Here is a 13631-nt window from a genome sequence, read left to right as displayed (position 1 = left end):
AAAAAAAGGAGGGAAAAAAAGGAAACAAAAGGAAAGCTAACGACCCCACCTGGATCTTCTACGACTGTCGGTGTATAACTGTTGGTCTAACTCGTCCTGTCCCACCTATCACCCCCTGCCTAACCCTAACCCTAAACGCCTTCCCTGGTGCCTCTTAGGGTACAGGTCAAGGTTCGGCTTGTTCACTGCAATCTCAGATGAGTCGAGATGAAGGGCACCAGTTGCCAGAGCCATCACAGCTCCTCCTCGTTCCTGGACGGGCTAACCTTACGACTTGGGGTTTTGGACTATACTATAAGCAATCTCACTACGCTCCTTTAGAGACATAAACTAACGCCTTGAGTTTAGTCTTGAGTCTACCAACCTCATAGGAAAGGGGCTAGATAGTTAGTTATTGGTGGTAGGATTTCCACGACACGAGCTGTTAGTGGAGGCGCTGTACCGTGGGGTGTGTTTTCGCGAGGATGCAGAACACTAAATAACCACCACGCTGCTTGGCTCTGTGTATATAGAGAACCCTCAGGAGCTGGATGGACTGGTCGTAGAGCTTGAGCATGTAGAAAAGCAAAAAGATGCTAAGGCTTATAGCGACTACAACTGCATACTGAAGTAATTCTAGCGCATAACTATTTCTCAAAGTCCTTGACCTAAGGCGAGGAGTTAGTTGACGGGATGGGGTAGTGTTAGGATTAAGAGCTAGCCCGGCCGCCCTTCTGCCACATACGACCATACCTACTGGAGAATTCGGGATCCCGTCCGCTCTCCCATAGACAAGCCAGTGAGGGCAGTCATTACGGCCGGGTTGCTGATGACCCCCGAGAATTGTGGGCCCCGTGTCTTGACGGGGAGGACGGCCCCGTAAGCGGCCGTTCCCCACCTCAACGTCTCCGACCGTTTCGGTCTTGCTTACGGCGCGGCGGGTGCTTGGCTGCTTGCATAACCTGGCAAAAATCTAACAATCCGCTTTGGTAACCATGGGTGTTCTGGGAACACGCCCATCATGCCGAATTGCAAAGGCGCTATCTACAATGTGATGACAGGGGCCTGTTGCAGTCGTGTTGCTGCTCCACCTTGGACGGACTTCTTCGAAGGCACCAAAGTTCTTGCGTCTTCTCATCGCCCTCCATGATGAGTATTAATACCTGGAAGTCGCAGGCCTCGTGGAGATTGGAACTACACTCTCTGCCCTCACACTTTTGTAACCTCTTCCAGAAAATCTTCAGAGGCCTTCTTGTTCTACCATCTTACTCTACTCTCTGCTTCTATCTTCTTACCCTACCCTAACTGTTCTCCTCGTCGCTGACAGAAGAAAGGAGTGCAAAATGGCTCGTCGTTCGAAGCGGAATGATACGTCCAACACTGCGATTGCTCAGAGACGAGATGAGGAGGCTCGGCAACGCATAAACGAGCACCTGCAAGAGCTGGAGTCGACGAACACAACGAGAAGACAAGCCCTCGCTGCGAAGACAGCAAAATCTCGGGAGGCTCTTTGGGAAGCCTCAGTGATGTATGTAGCCCATCACGACAAACCAACCCCTGGTGACTGAGCAGAGCTGACGGTGACGGATCTTGCCATGCAGGTATTTCCGCGACATTGCCTACATAGACCCTGAGCAGGTCTGGCTCGATCTTTGCCAAGACGATCGCAAAGCCGAGGCTTACTGCAAGGCATTTCTCGAACATTATCTACTTGAATCGGAAAACCGTCGTTTGGTTTTTGGACCACAAGAATCGGAGTTGACTTTGACAATAACCTGCGCTGTCACCATGGAGGAAGTATGGAAGTCACTTATCGCAGAGGTCGATCACAGGATCTTATCCAACAAGAGAAGCGAGGATCGCAAGAACAAATACCAATGGATACTCAAGAGTCCGCAGCTGGAGAAAGACCCGTTAGGGATATTCCCTTCGTCTCGTGTTCGCATGGTTAGTAGCCAAGCGCGTGTCGGTGAACAGCCAGCTGACTTCACACCAACCAGTGGATTCTGAATGATCTTGCCCCCAAGTACGGGCTCAGTTTCGAGCAAACTTTCGTTAAACGGGCAGCGACAGCCGACGATCTCTTGAGAATACTAGATGCGATCTGGACAAGAGCTGCAGACATTCCTTGTTCACCACAAACAAGATACTCTTTTGACTGGGTTGTGGCTTTGCTTGGACTGTGTGGTGCTAGACCCTGTGAGTTGATGGATATGACCTATGACAACGTGGAACTGGCTATGGTCAGAAACCCAACAGACCCCACCAAGGCTGTACCGGTGGCGACTATTCTCCTGCAGCATAGAAAGCAGAAGACAAACACAGTCAAAGGAGCACAAAACGATAAGTCAGTCAATTCCTTTCCACAATTAATTTGTTCCCGTCCCATCATTTCTCTTGTCTTCGTCCCGCCAAGCCCTGCGTCTAATCAGTCATTCACTAGCAGAGTTCGATTCAAAGTCACGATAGTTCCGTGCAAAAACGTTTGCCTCACTCGCAAGATCATAGGCCAGGCATTGACAGACGATGCCTTTGAGGCAGGATACAGATCATACGACGAGTTAGTGATGAGTCCGGACTTAGAAGATGTCGACTACATCCCCCTGAAATGGAGAAGCGACTTTTCCGGCAAGGTTATGTTCCCGATCAAGTACTCGACCTTCTTGGCTGTCTGGAAAGCAACCCAACGCGTTCTCGGAATGCGTGAATTTCTCAAGCCCTACGCTGCCCGTGTCGGCGCGGGTATCAACATAAACGGTAGGTTGACAAGCCCTTCACAAACATGTTGTTTGGTTTTCCTCTTCGCAGTCTCTGACGAATCCTAGGGGTTTTCGCGCCTGCGGTCCGGAACTATGTGCTGGGCAATACATCGCTCGTGTACGAAAAGAGCTACGTGCCACAAGCAGTGAGCGGGAGCGATCTCATGAAAGCGGCCTGGAATGCCTTGGCAGGGACAGACGAGGTCACGCCCCAACTTCGTCACGCAACTCACTCGAGGGATGAGAATGCCCCAATATGGCCAACCTGCCAAGATATTGAGGCGATCGACAGTCGTCAGGATGTTCAAAAACTCCGTGCTGAATACGACGCGTTGAAGGAAGAGCACGGCCGGAATAGCTCTGAGGCAAGGGACGCGAAACGACGGTTGGATAGCCACGTGTCCGCTCTGCGCAAGCTGGCGGTATCCAAGCAGCGAGAGGAATACTTCGCGCATGCTGATCAACTTCGGTCGTTGGGCAAGTCCACAGCCCCGCTTCGAAATGCAGCCATACCAGCAAGGCCTTCGAACCGATATGGTCGCAGTGTATCTGATGCCATTCGCATTGGGCAGCTGATGCGGCAGGACGGTTTACAAGATGACGAATTTGAAATCGAATATTTCGAGTCCATCGTCAGCTTTCTGCAGAACCGACACACCAGCAAAGAAGCCAAAACAGACGAAAAAGACTGGACTGGAGGGGGTGAGCAACTTCCCACATGCCTCCTTTGTCAGCTGCCCTGCGCCCATCGGTCGAGTCTCATAAGACACACGAACAAACGTCACAACTTCGACGTGCCATTTAAGTGCCCCGAGTGTGTGCGGCAAGGTTCGGAGGCCGAGATCATCATGGGCAAGTCGCACTGGAGCAATCACGTAGCCAAGCAGCATGACAGGCGAAACGCACCCAAACGTGTATCGAGGGCGCCACAGAATGAAGGGCCAGTCAGATGCCTGATTTGCAACATTATCCACAGCTGCAATCGAATGATCAGCAGGCACCTTCGAGAGTTCCACGAAGCGCAGGGACTTTTCAGCCAAGGGTTTTCATGCCCGGAGTGCTTCAGGTTAGGTGGAAAGAAGGTCACCATCAACAACCTAGAGGGTTGGAAGGAACATGTAAAGTTCTACCACGATTCCACAGCCCCGGCTGAAAGCGTACTCGACCAAGATTCTTGTCTACTGTGTGACGACCAACGCAAATCTGCTGGCGGGAATAAGCATTTCAACCAAAGCCACAAGCACATCTTTCGACATCCATTTCAGTGTTGGACTTGCTCTCAGACGGGCAGGCCTCACGCCGACATAGTGAGCCAAAGCGACTGGTACTGTCATGTTGCAACTCAACATACACGCGGGGCCGAGCCAGCCCAAAGTGGCGAACAGCGTCAAGGCTTCGAGAAACAGTTCGAGTTGGTCCAAAAAACGGATGACACGACGTGCACCAGCAACAACAAGCGTGGAAGACTAGGAACCGAAGAAGCCTGTTTTGAGGCGGTAGACACGCGGCCAACGAAGAGGAGGGCACCGGTCCCAGAACTGTGCACAGACGAAGCGGACTTCTCTAGTCTGGATGACCTCCACGGGGTAATTGATCCGCAACTTTTGGAATGGGCACCTTGTTGAGTGCGCAGCTCGTTTCTCATACAGTGCGACCGAGCCTTCCAAGACCTTCTGTCAAATACAACCCTAGATTAGCAAGAGAATGCCACAGTGATACATACAGTATCCAATTCATGTTCCCAAATCTCTCAGCGCCGTGCTGTGGCTGGCGAGTGGCCGGGCAGAAACTAACCCCTCTGCCTGGGCGCCTGATTATGGATACCCGGCAGGGGCCTAGCAGGCGGGGCCAGCGGATGCACCTACATAGTAGCAAGCACAAGCGCAGCTACAGTACCATGCGTGGAAGCGAAAGCACGCCCAGGTGTTTGGTAGATACTTCCAAAACAACAGGCGCAGGCACCAGCCACAAGCGATACAGTACCTATTGATATTGACACTGGCATTGCCCTGCAGCGCGCAGAACCTGCTGGGTCGATATCTACCCGTGTGGTTCAGCATCGCTTTTTGTTGACCAAATCATCGAGTAGCCGCAGATGCAAAACGCAGTCTTTCAATATGGGTACGAGCCTCTGCCACTTGAAATCATGATGATCTACTTCTTTGGTGATGTCACGCACCTCGCTCCGGTGGAAATCTTTTGATAGCTCCTCCGCACATGAGAGATAAATTCGAGACTTCGTTCTGCTCCTTGATCTTGCATGTGAACGGTGTGGCGCCGAAGGCCCTGCCGATCGTTCGCAGTGACGCGGCGCGGTGTTTGGTGGGCTACATGTTGGCACTGCGCCACCTTTTGCTTTGGGGACCTGTGCCAAAGAGGAAGCGACACGATGAATTTCTGGCTACCGGAACGAGAAAATTTGCTGTCAGCTTGCGAGATCACTTGCGCAGTTACGGCTATGACTGCCAGCAAAAATCTACGCATAACGCGGAGCCAGCCTGGCGCGGTTGGGCCACGAGGGCCGACGTAACAATCCGACCCTACGTCTGGATTTCTTCTTTTTTCTTTCTGGGGGCATCTGGCCAAATTTTTTGTGCTCTACAGAGTACTTTCCTGTATGTACCAAGAAGGGATGAAAGTGGACGGCGAGGCAGTATGTAAGTGTCGGACCAACAAGTCAACATTACTACCAAAATCTGATTCAGGCTTCAGCTTCCAGCCTTCCAGTAATCAGCGGCTCAGGGCCCCCTTGTTCATCGCCGGGCGAGCCGGATGAACCGCTGTTGCATGAGTCGTGTCATTGGAGCCCCTCTTCAGGGGTCAACAAGGCCTAGATCCCGCGGGCAAGTCGCTGCCGCTTAGGAATGAACACAAGAGCCAGCTCTGGCTCTTGCCGCAGGACAAACCAGCGGTTGATAGGAACAAACACAATGAATAGCTGTGATCTGGATTGGCACGATGAGAGAGCTCGAGGGCGTGCTTGAAGCGAGCACCTCATGGCAAAACAAACTCCAACGGCCACTTCTGGCTCTGTACCTACTCAAGCTGTATTTAAAGGGGTCGAAGCCGAGACGATGTCGCCTACACACCTTTGGGAACGACCACTCAACACATTCTTTCCGCACTTACAGGCTGCACTACACCGTCATGGCATCTTTGGCAGAGAAACCCACGTCCGACGAGGGCATCAAGTTCAGCGTCCGAGACTTTGGTAACAGCATCAAGTGGCAAGCATTCCGTCTCGGCCAGAAGGCTGACACGATTTCCTGCATCTTCCACTTCGACCGAGCTACTAGACGATTTGTGGGGGGCATGCGTGTTCCCGAAGGACAAAGCGTCCCAGACGTGAAGCGGCTGGTGAGCTGGATGCTTGGGGAAGACCACTTCGGCAGCTGACACAGTTTCGTTTAGCTTACGATCCTCCTGAATGGGCGTGATGATGCAGGGAGCGCCTCCAGCGATCACCAGGCCACTCCCTCTGCTCCAAACAGGATTGAGACGGAGAGTAGCGACAGGAGCGCCGTGATGGAGGCCGCCGCTACTCTGTGCCTCATCAGGCAACCGACCTCGGCAGTCGATAGCCCGAAGACGAACCTTCTAGACGAAGCTTCGCATCGCGCGATTCATGAGACGGGGGCCCAGTCCAGCGTCAGCGTCAATAATCAAGACGACCACGACGACCCAGGCAGCCCGAGCACGACGGGCGGGCAAATGGCCACTAGCGAACAGCAAGGCCTGTCCACCGTTGGTGACGCTGTCCAGGGTTCGGTTTCAAGAAGGCAGCAGAGTGGATCACCCCACAGCGAGGCCATTATCCGAAGGATTCTCAAGGCAACCAACAAGTCAGGGAGGGTGCGTAAGGTGCTGTCGCCAACTGACATGAAGAACCTACAAATTCAACGCTTCCTCGTTCATGTCGGCAGGCATATAAGGCAGATGAAAGAGGACGGCAGTCGGAAAGGCATGCCAAACACCGGGTCGGCAGCGGCGACATCGGCTACGCGACAGATGAACCAACAAGTATGGAATGGTGCTGATTTGGCCGAGGTTTCTCAGGACCCAGCTTCAACGGCGCGAAGCATTCGCGGGTTTGAGGGAAGATTCAAAGCCCCACCTGCTGCGGACCACTCCCGACGCTCGCTGTGATAGCCGCAAATAAATTCATCGGAACAACGGCCGGAGACGGAAGTGGGCGCTTTTCAGCCAACTGAGGCCCTGCTACGCAGAGGACACACACAACGCCATATTTCTGGAGCCGATATCTGGCCGGTGTTTTTACTCGAGGCTCATGTTACGTCAAGATTATGTTACAGAGCTATTCTACGTAGACCTTTTCTGCACAATTTAGCCAACTGCATCGAGACTTTTGAGAACCGTGATTGCATTGCGGTCCGAACCCGATGTAAAGGAGATAATCTGCTGCAACAGTAATTGTCCCTCTCGCAACCTCCTAACATGACTGCTAGGCAATTTGTCGGCGTAAGAAACGCAAAAACCTGCCCAATGGTGTGTTTCTCCCAGTTTCGACATCGCAAGCGTCGCTTTCGGCATGCTGTAAGACACCCCTCATCCAATGGAACGGACGCTCACATTCCGGACAACAGAAGTCGAAGTCTTCATCATTTGAAGTGTAGCGGGGGGCTTGGTGGCATGTCAACGCAATGCCGTCGACGACGTCGCTGGTGGTCCCAGATTCGCAAACACCAGCTTCCAGGTGAAGAACCATAGCCGAATCGCGGTCAAAATAATGGGGGCATCCCGGGCACACCACGTTCTTGGGAGCATGGACTCTCTCATGCTATGGCCATATCCTATTAGCTCTGGTGCATCTTTAACCTTGGGGCTGGTTGAACCTACGTCTTGCAGACTGTTTACTGAATCGAAAGGCTGGCCGCAAGCGTGGCATGTGTGGTGTGCGGCAACTTCATGTTGGCGAAGGCTGTCCGGCCTCTCGAACTGCTTCCTGCATATTCCGCAGACAATGTGCGACTGGTTTTCATGATTTTGAAGCTCTTCGGCAGAATGGAAGTCAGGCTTGTGAGGGCAATCTTCACACCGGTGGTGGTTGGGCGAATCGAAAATGTGTTGACGTAGTTGACTGCGATTTGGGAAAGGCTGTTGACAGCGCACACACACAGCTTTTGGATGCTTGCGTAGGAAATGTTGAAAACGTCCTTGAGACGTTTGGAAATGGCCAAAACAATTGGACACAAGGCAATCCATTGTTCGACATAAGTCTAACGACATCCACAGTAGTTAGACGTTCTGGAGTACCCACGATGGCAGATGCGGGGAACAAGGAGTGACGACGATGAGGGCCTACGCAGTAAGTGCAACCGGGGCAGGCGGCTTGTCCTGCTGTTCGTCAATCTGCGAATCAATGTCATGATCAATGGGGTGATACAGTTATCAGATACAGTGTGACCTAGGATCTGTCACTGCCATGCATACACCTGTCAGGATATGGATAATGGAGCCATCGACGACGCGAGCTTTCCGCCCTGTCAACGGTACGTCCCCGAGAAGAGCGCGCACTGAACGGCGGACAGTATCGCAAAAAGGATGCTCTCCCAACCGCCTCACACGCCTGGCTTACCATATTTTCCTGTGCTTTGTTAATAAGCGGCTAGAGCCGTCATGCAGTTTTGGGCCCGTGCGGGGCTACGTTCTCAAGAACCTGGAAGCTGAAGGTGTCCGAGCTTTTCGCCAGATAACCTGAAAATCCTCTAGATTCTGGCTCTGGAACTTGGACGTGACTGGTTCGTCCACACCGCTACAACGCTCTTGAAATTCGAGACTTGCTTACCGGCCGCAAACGAATCTCAGCAAATGCATAGGGCATGTACTGTACATACCGACCCTGCCTCCGCTGTGTACCGACGCAAACCAAGCTAAGGGCATATTTGATTACCGCCGTGATCTACCGGCTCCGGGCGCTACGTTAGTACCACCATGCTGACCATCAGGAGCTGGTTCTCCGCAGCAGTCTTCAAAGCTGACGCAGTTGCACAGATCTCTCGATGAAGCAACCTTGTTTTTGAACGATCGACGGTCGAGACGATCAACTTGAATCATACATACCAACCATGAGGGGTGCTTATTTGCGCATATAATTCGATACGACGACCTCCGACCTTCCCCCTCGCGCCGATTCGAATACCGTGATGGGGCAAAACGCGACCGGCTGTCTAGTCAAGAGTTGGGGATATCGTATCGATGGCTTGATAGAGGCGGCCGCGGAAGGTTCTCTCCTGATGGCCCACACGTCTCGTCGGGAAAGGGAAGGAATACTCAATGACGATTTGCCGCCGGCGCGTAGTTAGCATGCGCCGCCGTTATAGGTCGAGGCTGTCCCGCGCCCGTCTATGATCAAGACTACCAAGAAGGGCTGTATTCAGACGGGTTACTGTCATATTCACCGCCGGTACTCGTTCGGCTTATGATTAGAATACTTCCACGCACGAGGAAAGTGTGGAAACGCAACAGACAAGTCAAGAACAATGCACTTCATTCTACTGTACTGTATCCTACTCATGCGTGTACGCGTTTTGTGACGGGCCGTGTCCACAGACGTTGATCTCACATCCTGCAACGCGTTAGCGCGTTCATGAACCTGACTCCCTGCGTCTGAGCTACACCGACCAGGTTACCATCAACCAAGGCAACGTCGGTCACGCCAACATCAACATCCGTCCATATCGACGTCAGTATCGACGCCAGTCAAGTCGACATCAACCATATCAACATCCAAATCGTTGATATCGGTCATGGCAATATCAGTCGTGACAGAGTCTCCCACCCAACTTCCACAATTTCCATCGACAGTCTTCTCAGCAAATGTCACAGGGTCAGCCTTGAGGACAAATGGTTGCATGTTCTCTGTCTCTCTATCTCGTGGCCTTCCAGGGCCCGTCTGTTCCCAGTCCATGTCTATGAAGTCGGTCGGTCGCCCGTGCACGTCTTCCGCAGGTGACGAGTCCAACTCCACATGATCTATGGGAGTCGATTCCCAGTCCATTCCTCCCATATCCAACCCCGTACCGCCGTTGGTACTACGCTCCCAGTCCATGTTTTCCACACCGAACGACTCATGTTCCACACTGTCCATAGCAATCGGCCCTAAGTCTTCATTTCTCGTAATCAATTCCCGATGCGCGCCTGCTCCGACCATCGTAGCCTCCATATCAAAAGAGTCCTAGTTATTTTTCAGTAGCGAGCCTGGCCTGCTATCCTCTTCTAATCCCGGCCTTTGTAGTCGCGCTTCCTCTGTAAAGGAAGTCGGCCGTAATGGGGTGTTGAACAAGGAAAGTAAGCACCGCAGACGCGTCGGTCACGCGGAACGAGCTCGTCGCGTGGACGAGTGGTCCGTGCGCGCTCAGGCATGTAGCCACTGTACACGAATATGTATCTAAGAAATTGTCCTTGGCGAGAGAGGAACATGCGCATGCGCGGCAAGTACTTGTCTCGCCCTGGGGGCGTGAGCCACAGAGATCACGTGTTACTTTCTGCCTGAGAAACACTGCGAAGCCCTCACTTGATCGCTGCCTAAGGACAGTTGACACATACAGCAACATCTCGTCGGCCATGAAGAAGCTCAGTGCCAAGGAGTCGACCTGTAAGTATGGAATTCGTATCCAGGGTCTGTGCTAATGCTCCGCAAGCCGTCTTCGGAAGACCGTCTGAATATGGCGGTCAACGACGAACACAGGGCGAGGGTGGACGGCGTAAGGGTACCAAACCGACGATATCCCACCGACGTAACAAGGCCCCGGGTCGTAAGGGAGGGCAGAAGAAGATCCCTTCCATCGTGAAAGGAACGTCTATGAAAGTAGGAAGTGCCACGGATTCTTGCGGTGGCAAGCGTCCAGTGTATTGCATGTTTGACACGAAAGGCGCATTCTCCCTACGGCTGGGCCACTATCTCGAAACGGAAGAAAACGGACCTCCTGTCAGGATCAAGCACGAGCAGGTTCAATACAATCGGTCATTCCAGGGAATGACTGAGGGTGGAGTCCGCGATGCAGCGCGTCATCGACTGGCCCTTGAAGCGAGCAAACCCTTATTATCCGGAGAAATTTAGCACGCCGCGGAGAACCTAGAATGCGTTCGCAAATGACCATACAAGCAGTTGCCTAGACGGAGGTTTCTGAAGGTATGCCGGCCAACCACGCGCTCAGTCACGTCTACCATCGCAGCAACACTTGAAGAAGCACAAGTTTTCATCAATAGCTTGTTGTCCCTCATTCGAAACACGCGCACGAACACCGATAGTCGATCTGCACTGTGGTAAAATCGTCCAGCAGCCTTTGGTGGACGGACTCCCAAGCTCAATCCGTTGATGTCCCACCTGCAGATCCCCCATCCGAGGCCTCATCACCACATCCAGCAATCGCCAGCCGGCGTGACAATCAGCCCTTGATACACGCCCGTTTGTTCCCGAAGTTAACGGTCCTGCAATTTCGACCGGCAGCTCGCAAGCTGTCAGCTTGCGATCGCGAGGAGTTGCGGACCGGCACGTACGTGCGATGCTTCTCCATGTTCTTCAGCAAGCCCAGCCCGACTGTCCTCCGTCCTGTCCGACGCTGTTGCAGACGCCGATAGCGGTACCGACGGCGTCAGGAACGATACGACGGGTACGGACATTCGGCTATACGTGCTTGCCCAGACCGACACGGTAGTGCGCCAAAAGAAGCTGCCCAAGGAGCACGTCGCGAACAAGCACTGAATCGTCGCAACCATGCAGTGACAGCGGGCCAGACAAAAACACCAGGTTCTACGATGCTTGCTGGACGAGGCGGCATCGCTGTTCTGCCATGGACAGGTCCAGCGACGGGCGTCTTGCGGGCGCGCTTCTGAGCGTCAAAGACCATTCGCTCGGGCGCAGAACGTGGGATCTGATGCGGACGCACGCCCGGGGTTGCGTGGCCCACTATTGTCAAAGTACACACATTCTTCGTACACCCTACGCTGTCGAGAATAGCTAGAGAATAGCTAAAGACCTGCACAAGGACAACCCATGAAGACGTGTTGCATCCATCATCAATACACTAGCTACACAACATGATCTTCAACCTGGAATAACGATTGACGTGTGCCACGAATTCCCGACAGTCGTCACACGCAGGCCGGCTTGTCATGATGACTGCCTCACGCAGAGTGACCGGAGGCTCGATATGCTCCAGAGCTGGAAGCCTCTCTATGGTGCCGGCCGTTCTGTCCCCGTTCCGCATGGTCATCAGCATCGTCGAGACGGAGATTTTCCAATGCAATCACGTCCTCTACATTCTCACGTAGGAGGTGTTTGCTGATAAAATAAGCGACTAGTTGCTTCTCGGCGTGGCAGGCATGGTACTTCCCCCGACTCCCTTGGTCTCTGTCGTGTGGGCGCAGCGAGAAGCCAATTCTCTCGCAGAGGTCGTACACTTCTTGGGTCCAATCTTTTCCGGAGACCTGAATGTCGAGCTTCTCCCCATGGCCCCAGCCGCTCATCGCCGCAACCCCAGGAAACCTTCCGCCTCTGTAGAGCACGGCTACGGTCTTCCACTTGTTTGGGATGTCGAAGGTCGCGATCATCACCAGGGACCTTTCATTGTCCGGGGACTGATGGAAAGCAAACCCAGCCAGTTCCCGGTCTGGCGGGGGGCTTTCAGCCCGTCCGCGCAACAGACGAACAACTGCAGCTCGGTCGCGATCCCTCTCAGGCGTATTCTCTCTGTAGACTCGCCCGGCCAAAGATTTCCGTTCGGCAAAGTTTTCCTCTAGTGGCATCGCAAAGTCCACTGCACGCAGTCGTTGACCATTGCGAATGCAGTGCGTCTCTGTGTCCGCACCATACTCCAAGAGGAGCTCGACGTTCCTCAACCTTCCCCAAAGGGCGGCTTCCATCAACGGAGATCTTCCAGCCGCGTTCAACACGTTTGGTTTCGCTCCTCTCTGCAGGAGAAGCCGAACCATGTCATCTGACTTTTCGCACGCGGCGCAGTGAAGCGCTGTATTGCCAGTGACGTGAATCTTGTTCTCCGGCTTCTCGTTGTCCTCTCGGCTGATGCTGTCGGAGTCGTAATCATCGAGCTGAGGAACGCGATGGGCTTCTACCCCGTGCAAGAAAACGTCTGCGTCAGGCGATGACTCGAGATACCCACAAACCTCATCCACTCTTCCTTCAACTAGGTCGCCCACCACAACGACGATTCTTTCGACGCTATGGCCGCCAGGGAGTCCTATCATGGATTCGCTATAGTGAACTTGTTCTTTCGCGTCAGTCCACTTCTTTTGGTTTTTGAATGTAATCTTCATGGGTTTCGGTTGCTCTTCCCCCAACTCGCCGAAGTACGCCGTGGGGTCAGCAGTTTAACACACAAACATGGCTCTCTGTCTGTCAATTTCGTAGCCCACGTCACCTGACTTCACATCAAAGGGGAATACGATCTTATACCTCAGGAAGCGCGCCTCGAGACCCGTCACATCGCAGTGCGACATGCGCCATAGCGGTGGCTCATAACGACCGTCGAAACTGTGGTGGTGAATCTTTCCGCATCCCGGGCAGCGAACGTACACGTCCTTTTCATCCCACCACTGTACTCTGGCTTCAGCCGGATCGCGTACGAATCGTGCCTGGCCTGCCATTTTGCTGTTGGGGGGTGGAATTAAGGAAAGACTTGCTAGTTGGACTAAGGCTGCAAGGAGCGCAGTAATAAACTTGAGAAGGAGCAGGAAATTTCACGCACATGTTACCAAACCGAGAAAGTGTCCTTCGCATATGTCTTTGACTCTGCATGAGATGGAATTGCTACGTCTTGGTCCTGGAGACGGTGCTACGTTCAGCAGAGAGGATAGTTGCGCTTTGCGGTTTCTCCAACGTCACTCATTGAGCCGAATTGGCGAACTCAGCTC

The 13631-nt window shown here is 53.2% G+C and overlaps 5 protein-coding genes across 5 annotated transcripts; 4 read left to right on the top strand and 1 right to left on the bottom strand.

Annotated features, from left to right (window-relative positions):
* Nucleotides 1-5885: 5885 nt before the first annotated feature.
* On the top strand, nt 5886-7365 carry CGGC5_v017225 (uncharacterized protein; the record flags this gene model as incomplete). The annotated part of the gene is made up of 4 exons (XM_066153838.1): nt 5886-6095; nt 6150-6590; nt 7205-7244; nt 7343-7365. The coding sequence occupies 4 exons, from the start codon at nt 5886-5888 to the stop codon at nt 7363-7365; spliced, it is 714 nt and encodes a 237-aa protein (XP_066007025.1).
* Nucleotides 7366-8049: 684 nt separating this feature from the next.
* Nucleotides 8050-8808, top strand: CGGC5_v017224 (uncharacterized protein; the record flags this gene model as incomplete). Its single annotated transcript, XM_066153837.1, has 5 exons — nt 8050-8064; nt 8145-8156; nt 8469-8497; nt 8565-8678; nt 8751-8808. 5 exons carry the CDS (start codon nt 8050-8052, stop codon nt 8806-8808), a joined length of 228 nt encoding a protein of 75 aa, XP_066006838.1.
* Nucleotides 8809-9420: 612 nt separating this feature from the next.
* CGGC5_v017223 (uncharacterized protein) lies at nt 9421-9807 on the bottom strand (the record flags this gene model as incomplete). The annotated part of the gene is made up of 1 exon (XM_032028270.2): nt 9421-9807. One exon carries the CDS (start codon nt 9805-9807, stop codon nt 9421-9423), a length of 387 nt encoding a protein of 128 aa, XP_031875439.2.
* A 515-nt stretch (nt 9808-10322) lies between these two features.
* On the top strand, nt 10323-11463 carry CGGC5_v017222 (uncharacterized protein; the record flags this gene model as incomplete). The annotated part of the gene is made up of 5 exons (XM_066153836.1): nt 10323-10353; nt 10400-10462; nt 11010-11024; nt 11092-11254; nt 11340-11463. 5 exons carry the CDS (start codon nt 10323-10325, stop codon nt 11461-11463), a joined length of 396 nt encoding a protein of 131 aa, XP_066006991.1.
* A 473-nt stretch (nt 11464-11936) lies between these two features.
* On the top strand, nt 11937-12500 carry CGGC5_v017221 (uncharacterized protein; the record flags this gene model as incomplete). Its single annotated transcript, XM_066153835.1, has 3 exons — nt 11937-12028; nt 12082-12086; nt 12151-12500. 3 exons carry the CDS (start codon nt 11937-11939, stop codon nt 12498-12500), a joined length of 447 nt encoding a protein of 148 aa, XP_066006836.1.
* Between the last annotated feature and the right edge of the window lie 1131 nt (nt 12501-13631).

The sequence above is a fragment of the Colletotrichum fructicola genome, assembly GCF_000319635.2.
Source record: "Colletotrichum fructicola Nara gc5 chromosome Unknown KSG_Nara_v1_contig11, whole genome shotgun sequence".
In the NCBI taxonomy this organism is placed as follows: domain Eukaryota; kingdom Fungi; phylum Ascomycota; class Sordariomycetes; order Glomerellales; family Glomerellaceae; genus Colletotrichum; species Colletotrichum fructicola.
Note: the sequence above shows the minus strand (reverse complement) of the source record. Positions and strands in the feature narration are given on the sequence as shown.